The sequence below is a fragment of the Grampus griseus genome (assembly GCF_964374135.1).
Source record: "Grampus griseus genome assembly, chromosome: 8".
Lineage (NCBI taxonomy): Eukaryota > Metazoa > Chordata > Mammalia > Artiodactyla > Delphinidae > Grampus > Grampus griseus.
Window position 1 is genome coordinate 24,655,366 of NC_139002.1, and position 16,303 is coordinate 24,671,668.

Here is a 16,303-nt window from a genome sequence, read left to right on the forward strand (position 1 = left end):
AAGAAAATGACATTTAAATAACCAAAAACAACATACCCCCAATATATAACTATGAACATCTAACATAACATAGCTGAAGAGCTCTGTCACTCTTTTTGGATCACACACCTCTTAGAAAGTCTGATGAAAGCTATGAACCATCATCCCATACAAATTTGGGGTTCATATACGGCCTCCACTGAGGGATCCATCGATCATAGGCTAAGAATAGGCTATACAGAATAACTAATAACACATACACGAGTGTTTTTAAATGGCCAATTCAATGAAAATATTGTTTCTTCTAAGACACATTTACATGTCTTTCCTATTGCTGTTAATTTTCTTCTTAGTTGCCTAGGTTGAGGTTATTTTAAAAAAATCTTCCACTGTGATAACAATAGGCCATAACTGGAAGGGACCGTGATATTATCTTTTCAAAACAAACATTATAGAGATGTGACATGGTAGTGGTTAAGAGCACTGGTATTAGCGTAGGATACTCTAGCTAGGTTCAAATCCAGCTGGTTCACCTACTACAAGCGGTATGAATTTTGGCAACTTAACTTCTTAAGGCTCAATTTCTTCATTTGTAAAACGCAGAAACAATATATACCTCAGAGAATAGTTGTAATGAGTAAATAATGCTTACAAAGCTGGTGAATAAAGTGCCTATCACATAGCCAAGACTTAATTGTAGCTGTTCTGAGAAATGTGAACCTGAACTCAGGTCCTTACCCTTTATTCTATGTCCCAGTCATATTCTCTCAAGGAATCTTCCTCAAGGTCGTATTTGGAATAATTAATGTTGAGAAACGTTATCTTCTCCAAGGCCAACTAATGTCAATACCACTCTAACTCAATGATAAATAAAAAATGAATGATTCAGAAACTGCCTCCCAACACTGAGAAAAGACATGTTTCCAGCTATAGTTAAAGCTTCTTATGGGCTTTCTCACAAGAGGATTCAATACAAAACAATATGGTGAATCAGTAACTTTCTAACCAGAAACACAAACCCTGAAAGGTCTAACACTTCTTTTTCTAAGAATGGGATGGAAAGGAATGAGGGGGATATAGAGGAATTAATTTTTAAGATGTAAATGCATTTAGGTTAAACAATTTTTCAGTTTTCCCCTACCATTTCCTCCCATTTTTATCAACCACTGCCACTACCACCAAACAAACTAATGAGACATCAATGACTACCTATTACATTATTTAGACCTACTACATTATTTCTTCAAAGTTCTGGTCAACTCTGGAGCAGTACAGATCAGTCAGACCATCCTCTCTAGAAATTCCTGCACTCACTGTTAAAAATCTCAAGAGAAATAATAGGAACAAAAATACTATATTATAAAGCAATCGAGAAAATAAACACTGCTATAGCACAGCATCACTATACAGAACCACAGATTTTGAAGACCATGGTACACAGTAAAGAAACTTATGTTTCATAATAAAGATACATGCAGGAGGTTTTACATAACTCTAGCTACTTCTGAGACAAAATGTAAAGAGAAACGTTAAAAGAGGAGTAATGCAACTAAAAGTAACCTGGAAAATCACTTACTCCTTTCCTTCACTGTAAATGAAATAAACTAAAGCCCCCAAAGAGTGAATGATTTAGCAAAGATAACACTGTTACTATTACAGTTGGGGGTCAGAGTTCCTATAGTATTCAATATCTTGTAATTTATTTCGTAATAACCCATAATGGAAAATAATCTGAAAAAAACCACATATATATAACTGAATCACTTTGCTGAACACCTGAAACTAACACAATATTGTAAATCAACTATACTTCCATGAAAAAGAAAAAGAATTCAGAGTTCCTGACATTGATTTCACCAAAGTGCCACCCTAAATATGGATTATTACAAGGAGATATAAGCATCACACATATTAAATACAGCAACTTGCAGTAGCATTACCTCAAAGAAACATGTTAAAATTCAGCCAGCAATAACAAGTTACACTTCTAAATCCCCAACTCAAGAACCAATAGTTACATTACCTCTTTTGTCTCCTCATGTAGTCCACAACAGCAAGCATTGTTCTTTGTGATTTTTTATCCAAATGGCATCGGAAAAAGTGCTCTGACTCTGAAAAACAAAGATTATGTCCTCTCAGTCCCAGGCAGACTTGCTTAAGCACTTTCTCCCTTTTGTTTGTGTATCTGTCTTCCTCTACACTATAAGGTTCTAGCACAAAATTGGTTTTCAATAAATGGAATTTAATGGCATTTCTTTTTCTTTTAAAAGAAACTATTGAGCTTAAAAAAACTGAGAATTTAATAGTAATTTATATTTTATTTCTGAAGAGGACTAATTCATTGATTCAAAAACTATTTACCTAGGATTTTTCAGTGTACTAGGGGCTCAATATACAACCATATAACAAAGACTATTTGTGACCACACAGAACTCACCAACTAGCCTAAGAAACTTTTTTTTTTTTTTTGTGGTACACGGGCCCCTCACTGTTGCGGCCTCTCCCGTTGCGGAGCACAGGCTCCGGATGCTGTTAGCCAATAAAAAGGAACATACATAAATAATAAAACAGAGCAAAGTAAAGTTTAAATGGCAACACGGTCATGTCATATAAAGGCTGTGGTAGTGAAAGTAAAAGGAAGTAATCGGGAGAATCGAGTAATCACAACCTATGTCAAAGCGACTGGAACCATAGTCAAGGTTGGGAAGAATAATTTAGTTGCAGCAAAATATCACATTAACTCAATACTATTCTTATAATTATGTTGGTCTTGAAGTACAGTAAGTGAATTTGTACCTAGTTTTATGTTTGTACATAAAATACATTAGTAATATGCATCAATATTAAAGACAGTAAGTTAACATTACAAATCTGTAAACATTTTCCTTTTTTCAAATTTAGGTTTGAAAATCTGACCCATGATGAGCCCTCAACTATGTATATATGTATTATGTGTACCCAATTCCTCATTGAATTTTTCCTGCAATAAGCTCTTAGCATGGGAAATACTTCTTATATAGCATGGAAGGAAAGTAGGTTATAAAAGTAAGTAAAGCATAATCCAATTTTTGTTTTAAAAAACTGATGTATAGGGCTTCCCTGGTGGCGCAGTGGTTGAGAGTCCGCCTGCTGATGCAGGGGACACAGGTTCGTGCCCCGGTCCGGGAGGATCCCACATGCCGCGGAGCGGCTGGGCCCGTGAGCCATGGCCACTGGGCCTGTGCGTCCGGAACCTGTACTCTGCAACGGGAGAGGCCACAGCAGTGAGAGGCCCGTGTACCGCAAAAACAACAACAACAACAAAAAAACTGATGTATATATACCAAATGTTAATTGTAGTTATCCTAGATGACAGAATTATGAGTAATTTAATTTGTTTAATTTATGCCAATTTTTCCGTATTTCCCACAATAAATATGATTTTATTAAAAAAAAAGTTGCTTTTAAAAAATGAGTTGGCCATAGCTCTAATATAAAATTCCATCACATCTCCAGCACAGTACCCATAATATGTGGTTGCATTCATTTGTCTGCTGTTTCAGTTACAAGAATGTAGGGCTATGTCTTGCTTACATCCTCACTGCCAGTGCCAAGCATGGTGCTTGACATACACTGAATGCTCAATTAGTTGCTCCATTAATAGTAGTCAATATTTACTGAAGGGATACTATGCATCAAGTATACTAGTTGTTTTACATACATTACCTCATCAAAAACTTGCTACAACTTTTATCTCCATTATACAGATAAGAGAACAGATGATTAGAGGTTATGGAATTAAGCCTACAAGGGCCTTGATGGGATTCAAACTATTTTTCCCTAGAACTGAGATGTTAACAGTATAAATTTGAGAAATTTAACAGAATACCTGAATCCAAATTTGCAGGAGTTGTGGATCGGCTTGTTTCTGAGCAGTGTCTGAAACAGTTAGTGAAAAATCCCTGAATGTGTGTAGAAAGCAGATTTCTCCATGATTCATTTGTATCTTGGATTAAAATGTCATGGATCAAGTATGGAAGCACAGTCTGACAAAAGTCAGTTTTCACCTAGAATATACAAATACATCCAGTCAATAGTTTTCAGTAAAAATATTTTACTTAAAATTTTCATTCCCTGTTACTGACATATTAAGCTTTTTTAAAAAATGACAGATGAATCTGTCATGAACTCTATGTACTACTAAAAAACATACAAAAAACATGTGTACTAGGTAGTGTTAAAAAAAAATCAAACTAACCTAGAATATCTAAATCAAACCTATACATTACACTGCAAGTGTTCATTTTCAGTCTAGGCCACTTGCATATAATAAAATAGGACATTGTTGACAAATGAAATTATGTCACTACTGTAAAAAAAATTTCACAGTTGAAAAGTGTTACTAATAACAGAAGCAGTTTTCTAATTTGATAAAAGGGAAAATGGGGATCAAAATTTAAGAGAAAAGCTGAAAATTTGATTTTTGAACATTTTCTACATTCAGTGAAGAGCTACAACAGTCATGTTAAAATGTTTACTTTTTAATAAACCCCAATTTCTGGGCATAAAATTAGGGTACTTATTTGTGGTATACTCCAAAGTACAGAAAACTACTTTAATATATGTGATACATTAAAACAGTACTCAACTTTATTTTTGCCAAGACATCATCATGAAACAGATTATTGATTACCAATTGTACACTTTTTCCCTTTCAAACTAAAGACAAACCAAAAAGCCAGTTTTGGGGCTTCCCTGGGGGTGCAGTGGTTGAGAGTCTGCCTGCCGATGCAGGGGACACGGGTTCGTGCCCCAGTCCAGGAAGATCCCGCATGCCACAGAGCGGCTAGGCCCGTGAGCCATGGCCGCTGAGCCTGCGCATCCGGAGCCTGTGCTCCACAACGGGAAAGGCCACAACAGTGAGAGGCCCGCGGTACCACAAAAAAAAAAAAAAAAAAAAAAAGCCAGTTTTGGAAATACAGAAGTTAAGTAACTAAGAATTGTGTGTGTGTGTGTGTGTGTGTGTGTGTGTGTGTGTGTGAATGTATATTTGGAACATTTTATCTTCTGGCCCAAAGTCAGAATGTTCTAAAAATCTTACGGGCTTCCCCAGTGGCGCAGCGGTTAAGACTCCACCTGCCAATGCAGGGGACACGGTTCGAGCCTTGGTTCGGGAGGATCCCACATGCCACTGAGCAACTAAGCCTGTGTGCCACAACTATGGAGCTTCGCTCTGGAGTCCATGAGCCACAGCTGCTGAGCCTGTGTGCCGCAGCTGCTGAAGCCCACATGCCTGGAGCCCATGCTCCGCAAAGGGAGAGGCCACCACAATGAGAAGCCCACGCACTGCGACCACGAGTGGCCTCTGCTCGCCACAGCTGGAGAGGGTCCGTGCGCAGCAACAAAGACCCAACACAGCCAAAAATTAAAAAAATAATAAAATAAAACAAATTTATTTTTTAAAAAAGTGTTTAAAAAATCTTAGGTTTATTCATTAATGAGAAATGAGTTGTGTGTGTATCCAGGGTATCACTCACTTTTTTTTTCAGAAGATGTTATTTATTATATCAAACACATGTTAGGGTGCTTAACTCTATGCCAGTATGCCAGACAGAGGCAGGATCAGCATGCAGTGCAGAAGGTTTACTAGGGAGTGCTCTTGGGATCAATGTCTGTAGAAGGAAGGGAAGGAAGAAGCAGGACTGGAGTGAGGGAAAAGCTGGGGTATGGTGCGGCAGCAACAAAGGCCTCCACCAACCCTGTGGGGAGCTCAGAAGCTGAGATGGACCTTCAGAGCCGTCTTGAGTTGTGGTAATGGTACAGAGCTTTTATACTCTAAGGTCAACCAGTCATTGAATGCAGGTTGCCCTGGGAATAGGGTATGATTTGGGGTGAAGCAACTCTCTATTATCAAGGCAATTCTGAAGGGTGTTCTAGCTGGTAGCACTTGCAGCAGCTGAGGGAATAAGTCCTCTGAACTGCTACGAACGCAGTGTAGTACTGCAGAGTGTGATGATTTATTCACTGTTAACATTTTCTCTGTAGAAACAAAGACTGCTTTACAAACTGCTTTCAATAGGGTACTTTACCAAAATATTCACTTCTTTATCAGTTATTTTTAATTGGTAGATGTTTAACTAGTCAGATATTTTGTTTTCATACTTCTGTTGAATCATGCTTGACAGTATTATAAATTAGGTTAGCTTTTAAAGTCTTAGAGCATCATCACATTGTGTTGTTTTAGATGATACATTTGATAAAAGCGTATAAACTTTTTGTTTGACCTTGGCAGGTACCATTACTCTCTAATGAAATAAATGGTAGTGTACCCCCCAAAATAAAAAAGCAATGCTAACTGCAACCACACCTCTTTTCTCACTCAAGAAAGCATGTCACAGAATTCAAGCAGAAAAAGCTTTCGACAAAATGCAACACCCATTTAGGATAAAAACTCTCCAGAGGGAGAGGGAACCTACCTCAACATAATAAAGGGCATATATGACAAACCCACAGCAAACATCTTTCTCAATGGTGAAAAACTGAAAGCATTTCCTTTAAGATCAGGAACAAGACAAGGATATCCACTCTCACCACTCTTATTCAACACAGTACTGGAAGTTCTAGCCACGGCAATCAGAGAGGAAAAAGGAATCCAAATTGGAAAAGAAAAAGTAAACTGTCACTGTTTGCAGATGACATGACACTACTATACACAGAAAACTCTAAAGATGCTATCAGAAAATTACTAGAGCTAATCAATGAATTTGTTAAAGTTGCAGGGTACAAAATTAATACACAGAAATCCCTTGCATTCCTATACACTAACAACAAAAGATCAGAAAGAAAAATCAAGGAAACAATCCCATTTAGCATCGCATCAAAAAGAACAAAACACCTAGGAATAAATCTACCTAAGGAGGCAAAAGACCTGTACTCAGAAAACTATAAGACACTGATGAAAGAAATCAAAGATGACACAAACAGATGGAGAGATATACCATGCTCTTGGATTGGAAGAATCAATATTGTCAAAATGACTATACTACCAAAAGCAATCTACAGATTCAGTGCAATCTCTATCAAATTACCAACGGCATTTTTCACAGATTTAGAACAAAGAATTTTACGATTTGTATGGAAACACAAAAGACCACAAATAGCCAAAGCAATCTTGAGAATGAAAAACAGAGCTGGAGAAATCAGGCTCCCTGAGCTCAGATGAAACTACAAAGCTACAGTAATCAAAATAGCATGGTACTGGCACAAAAACAGGAATAGAGATCACTGGAACAGGATAGAAAGTCCAGAGATAAACCCACACACCTATGGTAACCTAATCTATGACAAGGGAGGCAAGAATATACAATGGAGAAGACAGTCTCTTCAATAAGTGGTGCTGGGAAAACTGGACAGCTACATGTAAAAGAATGAAATTAAAACACTCTCTAACACCATAGACAAAAATAAGCTCAAAATGGATTAAAGACCTAAATGTTAAGGCCAGATACTATAAAACTCTTAGAGGAAAACACAGGCAGAACACTCTCTGACATAAATCACAGCAAGATCTTTTTTGATCCACTTCTTAGAGCAATGAAAATAAAAACAAAAATAAACAAATGGGACCTAATTAAACTTTTAGCTTTTGCACAGCAAAAGAAACCATAAACAAATGAAAAGACAACCCACAGAATGGGAGAAAATATTTGCAAATGAAGCAACAGACAAGGGATTATGCTCCAAAATATACAAATAGGCCATACAGCTCAATATCAAAAAAACAAACAACTCAATCAAAACAAATGAGCAAAATATCAAAATAGACATTTCTCCAAAGAAGACATACAGATGGCCAAAAAGCATATGAAAAGATGCTTAACATCACTAATTATCAGAGAAATGCAAATTAAAACTACAATGAGGTATCACTTCACAACAGTCAGAACGGCCATCATCAAAAAATGTACAAACAATAAGTGCTGGAGAGGGTGTGGAGAAAAGGGAACCCTCTTACACTACTGGTGGGAATGTAAATTGGTACAACCACTATGGAGAACAGTATGGAGATTCCTTAAAAAACTAAAAATAGAGCTACCATATGATTCTGCAATCCCACTCCTGGGCATATATCCAGAGAAAACCATAATCTGAAACAATTCATGCACCCCAATGTTCACTGCAGCATTATTTACAATAGCCAGGACATGGAAGCAACCTAAATTTCCATCAACAGAGGAATGGATAAAAAAAGATGTCGTACATATATACAATGGAATATTACTCTCAGCCATAAAAAAGAACGAAATAATGCCATTTGTAGTAGCAACATGGATGGACCTAGAGATTGTCATATTGAGTGAAGTCAGTCAGAGAAAGACAAATAACATATATCACTTATATGTGGAACCTAATAATATGGTACAAATGGTCTTATTTACAAAACAGAAATACAGTCACAGATGTAGAAAACAAACTTATGGTTACCAGGGTAGACAGTGAGGGGGGCATAAACTGGGAGACTGGGATTAACATACACACACTACTATATATAAAATAGATAACTAGTAAGGACCTACTGTATAGCACAGGGAAAAAGAGCGGATATATGTATATGTATAACTGATTCACTTTGCTCTACAGCAGAAACTAACACAGCATCCAATATGTAGCTACCCCACAGCTGAAACCTACTGCATAAAGTTCTGGCTAAATAAAGACACCCTGTTGGATGGATTCACAACAGCTGAGTATAGGTGACGCTGCATGAAGATGATGTGCAGTACAAAGCACTCTTTTTATATACAGGCCATGAACATTCACACAAAAGAGAAATGGAATGAGACCATCAAAGAAAATTATTATGAGAAAGCACAAATGAAAAAAACAAAGTTAGAAAGGGAATAAGTCAGACTAATTAATCTTCTTACCTCACACATTGGCTTTAATAACTGAAGAACTTCACTTTTTGTGCCTCCACTATTCAAAAAAGCACAAGTCAGTGTCTTTAACCAAATGTCATGATTTTCACTTTGAGGAATCCACAGGCTTGTATCATCCAAGCCTTCTAAAGGACTTTCTTTGTCAAGTCTAGGTACTTCTAAAAACTAGAAAAAAGTGATGAGAAAACGTAAATAAGGTAACCAGAAATACATTTTACCGTTCCTATGCCAAACAAATATCTAGGAATAAACAAATCTGTTTCCAAATAAAACTAAATATGCTTAAAACTAAATCTTGAGGCATCAGTTACCTTTTAAAATTAAAATACATTTATGTTTATGAGAGGCAGAGTCATCTGGTGAAAAATTACTGATCTGAACACCAGGAAACTTAACTTCTACTCTTAGCTCACTAGCGGTATGTTAAATAAATCACAGATTCTCTGCCTCATCCGTCTCATGTATGAATCCAGTCCAAATCTACCATACAGAGTTGATTTTGGAATGAAATGAAATTTTAAAATGTTAAAACTACAGTGTTTTACAGGTTATACTATTAGTTTTATTAATAGCTTATATTGTCAATAATTTCACTGAGACCAAAATTATATTACGATACATTAAAAGTATCATTTCAACGATGGGTGTAAGCCCTGAAGTTAAATTGGTGAAAACTTAACAGCATATTTCTCAGTTGCTTTATGAAAAGAAAATATTAAACAAAATAAAGGAGAAGTAAGAGTTCTTAAGTATCTTTCATAGAGTATCTTTAGTGGAACCTTGTTATGATATCAACATGGAAAAGGGAGAAATCTATAGGCCATCTTAAATTTCACTAGAGGGTTGTGATACTTTAACTTGCTATGGAAATAAACACTTGCTTGTTGATCACAATATCTATAAACGGCTTTCATGGGATCAAAGTAAGGGTTTTCCACTCCTAAAGAAAAAAAGCCTGTCATTAAGAACTCCTACCAGGGAATATGGGGACATGTGTATGCATATGGCTGATTCGCTTTGTTGTGCAACAGAAACTAACACAGTATTGTGAAGCAATTATACTCCAATAAAGATCTATTAAAAATAAATAAATAAAAAAGAACTCCTCCTATCCCCCCAAATCAACCATTATTTCTTTAGGCTACCTATCTCAGCTTTTCCACACTGCCATAACTAAAAATACAAATCCCTTCGATTCAAAAAGCACAGCTAGAATTATTTCCAAGAAAGGTTAAATGTTAGTGTAAGTAAGCAATATGATATTCATATCCCACAGCAAATAGAACTGTTCTAGATATAGTGGATATTCAATAAACATTCATTATTTGAGAGACCTTTTTCCTTGATGTTCGAAAAGGCTGTAGATAGATCAGCATGGGATCATTTGTCATCTTATAAATCTCCCAGAAACTATGTCCAGTTTTTGTGGCTAAAATGCTTTTCAAACAGGTAACAGCTGCTGATCGCACTTTGACACTGAAAAACACATATAATTCAAATGCCACAAAGTATATCAACTATTAATCTTGATGAATGTTAAGCAACTCCCAATGAAAAAATTAAAATCTAAAATTTTAAATTTATATTAGGAAATGTTTACGTTTATTAGGAAATTTTACATCTATAAAATTCTATAACAAAGCAAAAATTATCAAAGGATTTTTAATATTCCTAGAGTAAACATGAGTTACTACTCACTGTAACAGCAATTCCCTTCATTCAATATAATAAAGTTTATATTATGACTACTATAAATTAAAAACTCATAAAAAGAAATACTTCAGAATAACATTGACTAATAAGAATGAGTAATAAGAATGACAGAATACTAATTCACCCAAGAAAAAAATATTTTGATACCATTTTCTCTAAGAGGTACAAATAATTTGGGGTAACACAGAATGGAATTTCCCTACAAATGATAAAATTATTGTCTAGGACAATTTTAAACAAACAGTAAGTATGTACTTATTCTGACCAGAAGCTAGTTGAAATCATTAGGTAAGGCATCTAAAACCTCTAATAAAAAATTGAACGTCCTTCTCTTTTGCAAAAAATTAAGTAAAGGAGGGCTGCAATACAAGAGTACTGAAAATATGACAACTGACAAAAAATGTTATAAAGCCTGATACTATAAATGATGATGAGCTGTCAAGTAAAGGCTTAATTCTATGTCTCAATTTAAGACATAGAAGCATAAACCCTAAACTTGGATTCATCCCTCATTCCTCTTTCTTTCCTTCCCTCCTCCACATCCAATTCATCAGCACGTCCTGCTGCCTCTATGTTAAAAACATACCCTAGTTCCATCCGTGTCCCATCTCATCTCCATTACCGCCACCCTTATCCAAGTCACCATGATTTCTCCTCTGGACTACTGCAATAGTTTCATAATCAGCTTTCTGTTTCCATTTTTGCCCTATCACAAGCCATTTGCCATATATGTCAGAGTCAAAATGTAAGTTGCATCATGGCACTATTCTGCTTAAAACTCCATGGCTTCACTATATATTTCAAATAAAATCCAAATTTTTTAATCAGAATTAGTCCTACCTTTCTAATTTCATTTCATACCATCTTCTTCCATACCAGGCTTTTTCTGATCCTCAAACACATGAAGCTTATTTCCATACTAGCTATTCCCTGTATGCAATATTTTATCCCTAATCAACTTCTAGCTGATTCCTGGTCACTCAGATCAGCTAGATGACACTTCCTCAGAGAAGTCTTCCATGATTCTGGGAGTTCCTTGGTCAACATTCCCTTTGTATACCTGAGGCCCCTCAAACATGTAATGATTTTCTTCCTCTTACAAAAAAGACATGAAAAACAAATTGTACCTATCCCTGTGGTTCTCAAGTTTAAGTCACACTAATATTTCTGTGCACCTTCTTCAGAAAAACCAATTGCAAATTACTGTGTAACAAATGAAACACTGCTTGCAAATTTTCTGTGGAAAATCTCTTCAAAAGCTGTGCTAGATATAATTTGAAATACATTTTTAAAAATGAGATAGATTAATAAATGGATAGGAAGATGGCTAAATGTGATAAAGCAAGGATAATAATAGTAGAATCTAGGAAGACTCTAGGTGGTGAGTATATGGGTATTTACTGTAAAATTCTTTCAATTTTGCTGTAGGCTTGAAAATTTTTATAATAAAAAGTTGGGAAGGAAATCATACCAGCCTTTTTACTGTAACAACAACAACAAAAGAGTGAAAGATACACGTAAATTAAATCAACAATTAAAAACAGAGCAGGTAGACATTATTGCCAATCATTTATTCCCCAAGAGAAGCGGGGGGTGTTATAGGGAAACGGATGCAAAATACCTATTTACTTAAAACGATGCCCAATTGTGGGCAAAAATCCTTTGAACCCAATCTCCAAAAATGGTGGTGATAAGGTGCTCAAATATATCAAAATAAATACATCTGGCCCTTGAACAACGAGGATTTGAACTGTACAGGTCCACTTATACATGGATTTTTTTCAACAGTAAATACTACAGTACTACACAATCTGCAGTTGGTTGACTCCTCGGATGAAGAACCACGGATAGGGAGGGCCAACTATAATTATACATGAATTTTCCACTGAGCAAAGGGTCAAGCATCCCAACCCCCACATTGTTCAAGGATCTGTAAATAATAAATAGATAACTGCAAATAAATAGATAAATGGGGAGTGGAAGACGGAGAAAAAGTAATCTCATAATCAGCAAGCTGAAATTATACTATCTGTTGCAATTTTGTTTTGCATTTTATGTATTAATGGGCAAAAGAAAGCCCTGTCTGATTAGCTTAAGACTTTTGGAGTTAAAAAATTTCTGCTCTATGACTTATTTTAAAAGGATCAAAATGTCTAGCCAGGAGGAGAGTGGCACCTTTGATTCTGACAAGTGCACAAAATAACCCCATTTACATTCCCCTATCTTAATGTTTTGTGTGGAACCACTTGGTAGTTTTCATATTGTTTGTCTAGTCTACTCTCACTAAAATTTAACATGGATCTTGTCTGGTATATCTATCACTATACCAAGTTACCTGGCATATAGCAGTAGGGTTTTAGTAATTATGTGAATTAATAAAAATACAATGATATTCATTAAATATTTAAGACTGAAAGTATGGCAACTAAAAGGAGAATGCTTTAGTTATTGGAAATGCTAATTCATATGAGGTATCAATCTTGAATGTCAGATTAAGTGCTATCAGGTACAAGGTATCATTAAATACTCACCAATCTTCTACCAGTGTATTATTCAGGTAGGTCAGCATTATGAAGGTCCACTGAAGTTCTTTATCTTCAAATAACTCAAGGGCCTTGGTATAAGATGTATCTTTACTATATTGTATAGCTATTGTAGAGAAATCTATAGGACCCACTTCTCCCAAGCAGCTTCCAACAGCCTCTATATATAGAAATTCCATTTCAGTAAAGTTATAGCTAAGAGATCATACATAAAACAGAAATTTTCTAATTTCAAAAATATGTTTTGTCATCCGTTAAGATTTAAGTGTTTTCTCAAAGATGTTGAATAGATTAAAGAAGCTACAAAATACTGTATCATTTCCTTTACATATCATCCATGTCGGCAATATTTTCCCCTATAAAATCATATCCAAGAGATAGATTAACTAGTAGAATGTAGTTTTTAAGGAAAGTCTAAATATAGCAGCTGTATGCGAGTATCAATTTTCTGGGGGGTATTACATAAAGACCACAAATCTTAAATACTCAGATCAGTGAAAATTCACACACACACACATACACATACATGCAGGAAAACACAATTTCTTTCCCACCTGTATTATCACTACCCAGATGAAGATAGATGTTTTCAAGATGCCAGAGGGCCCCCTCATGTTCTTTCCCAGTCATGATGGAATTTAATAAAACATGTTAAAAAATTATTTGATAGTCCTCCTTTCAAAAGGTGGAGCCTAATTCTTCCCTTGCGTGTGGGCTGTACTTAGTGTCTTACTTCTAAAAAACAGAATGTGCACAAGTCTTTCACCTCCTTAACTAAAATTATCCCAGGTATTTAATTCTCTTAGATGCTATTATAAATGGAATTGTAAATGGAATGGAATTTTCTTCTTAGATTGTTCATTGCTGGTGTACAGAAACACAAATGAATTTTGTGTGTTGATCTTGTATCCTGCAACTTGGCTGAATTCATTTATTACCTCTCTTATAGTAACTTTCCTATAGATTTTCTGGGACTTTCTATATATATATACAGTAATGTCATCTGTGAATAGAGATAGTTTTTACTTCTTTGCTTTCCAGTTTTTGTTCAATTGCTCTGGCTATAACTTCCAGTACAATGGTGAATAGCAGTGGGCAACTTTGGCTCATTACTGATCTGAGGAAGATATTCAGTCTTTCACCATTAAATATGACATTAGCTGTGGGTACTAATCACTAAGATTTTATGCTATGTAGGAAAGCCACTTAGGCCTCCTGTAGCAAGTGACATTTGTCCCCAGAAGCAGTGCTACTATGGACAAAGGGTAAATTCCTTGGTCAAAGGAAAGTTCTAGAGTACTGATAAGGTTCTGTTTCTTGGTCTGGGTGCTAGATGCACAGGTGTGTTCTCTTTGCAAAAAATTCTTCAAGTTATATACTTGCGACTTTTCTATATGTAAGATATATTTCTATAAAAAATTTACAAGAAAAGAAGTACCCTAGACACTAGACCTCCACTGAGAAGTTAAGAAAGACTCTGTTGAAAGACAGTAGAATCTGTGAAGCATCTCTTACTTCTCCCACTTTTCTTTCTTTTTTTTTTTTTTTTTTTGCAGTACGCGGGCCTCTCACTGCTGTGGCCTCTCCTGTTGCGGAGCACAGGCTCCGGACATGCAGGCTTAGCATGGCTCACGGGCCCAGCCGTTCCGCGGCATGTGGGATCTTCCCGGACCGGGGCACAAACCCATGTCCCCTGCATCGGCAGGTGGATTCCCAACCACTACGCCACCAGGGAAGCCCCCCACTTTTCTTATTTGAAGCAATTATTTCATGACAACTTCAAGCTGACTTTAATCATGTGATGTTTTCCATCCTGTGATCACCAAATATAAAACACCTATACCAGGTATGATGCTGGCTATTTATCTTACATTAGGTTACCCCCAAATGGTGGTAGAAAAGGACTTGAATATGGTTTTAATATCTGAGCTTAATATAGCCCTCCAAGTCCTCATTCTTTCTGTTATATAAAAAAGATATTAAGTACCAGTCAGTTATATCTATAAAATGTATCAGAAGTCAATTTATTTGCAACTTAATGCTACAAATAGGTTTTTCTGACTTTCCTAAATATTCACAAGGCATTTTCAAATTAACAGTTATGCACATGTGTTAATCACTAACTTTTTACTTTATATGAATGTCTAAGGGAGGAAAATATGAAAGGAGGGCTGCTTAGGGAGACTTGAACTAAACAGAAATATAAAAAGCCTCTCACATTTCCCCAATATTCCAAGTAACAAACTTTTACTGATTTTTAAAATGCTATGAAGATGACCATCCAAACAAAAAAACTCATATTCACTCAGCCAAACAGTTTACCTAAAACTTCTCTTTCACCAGTGTGGTTTACTGCCATCTTGGATAACTGCAACAAGCTGACAACTAGCTTCACCATTACGCCATCTGGAGGGTTATCTAGAAGCAGTTTTGAAAATATTAGTTTAAGCCACAGTGAAGACAACACTTTTCTTTATACTATGCTCATATATTAAATTGTGTGACTAGAAAACTTTTACAAAGTTTTTAAAAAAGATTTTCAATTGTGAGCATTTCAAAAATATGAGGTGAATGAATGTATCTGAACTTTCTTCTTAAAGAGAATCATGTAAAAATGATCAGCAATATTTGGCAGACAGAGAGAGAAAAATATCTTACGTTGTGCAGAGAAATCAATACCTTAGCCAAATCACAGTTAGAAACACATAATCATTCAACATTAAACTAGAAGGAACCTTGGGAGCATGCCTGGTTTTTTAGCCTCTTGCATATAGAATAGACCAGCACTGTCCAACAGAACTTTCTGCAATGATGAAAATGGTCTATAATCTGTGCTGTCCAAAGACAGCCACGAGCCACATGTTACTACAGAGAATTTGACATGTGCTAATACAACAAAGAAATTTAACTTTATATTTTATTGAATTTTAATTCATTTAAATTTAAATAGCTATAAACATCTATTGGCTATATTGGTCTGGATCAATAAAATACCCAAACACACAAGAACAGGAGATAGAAAGAGGGGTTCATGTTTATATATATATATATATATATATATATATATATACACCTATCTCAAGAACAAATATACTAGAAACTCAGATTTCGGATGGTCGAAACAAAATTAATTTTTAAAAGTACTGAGGA

General features: G+C 35.6%; 1 protein-coding gene across 3 annotated transcripts in view; it reads right to left on the minus strand.

Moving 5' to 3' along the window:
* Positions 1-16,303, minus strand: part of ATM (ATM serine/threonine kinase) — a gene marked incomplete at its 5' end in the record, with an annotated part of 136,091 nt that overhangs the window by 51,952 nt on the left and 67,836 nt on the right. For all 3 annotated transcript variants that reach the window (XM_082660331.1, XM_082660332.1, XM_082660330.1), the window contains 6 exons: positions 2,003-2,090; positions 3,848-4,025; positions 8,886-9,062; positions 10,232-10,373; positions 13,142-13,313; positions 15,476-15,571. In XM_082660331.1, coding sequence (XP_082516457.1) covers positions 2,003-2,090; positions 3,848-4,025; positions 8,886-9,062; positions 10,232-10,373; positions 13,142-13,313; positions 15,476-15,571 — 853 coding nt within the window. The remainder of the gene's footprint in view (positions 1-2,002; positions 2,091-3,847; positions 4,026-8,885; positions 9,063-10,231; positions 10,374-13,141; positions 13,314-15,475; positions 15,572-16,303) is intronic.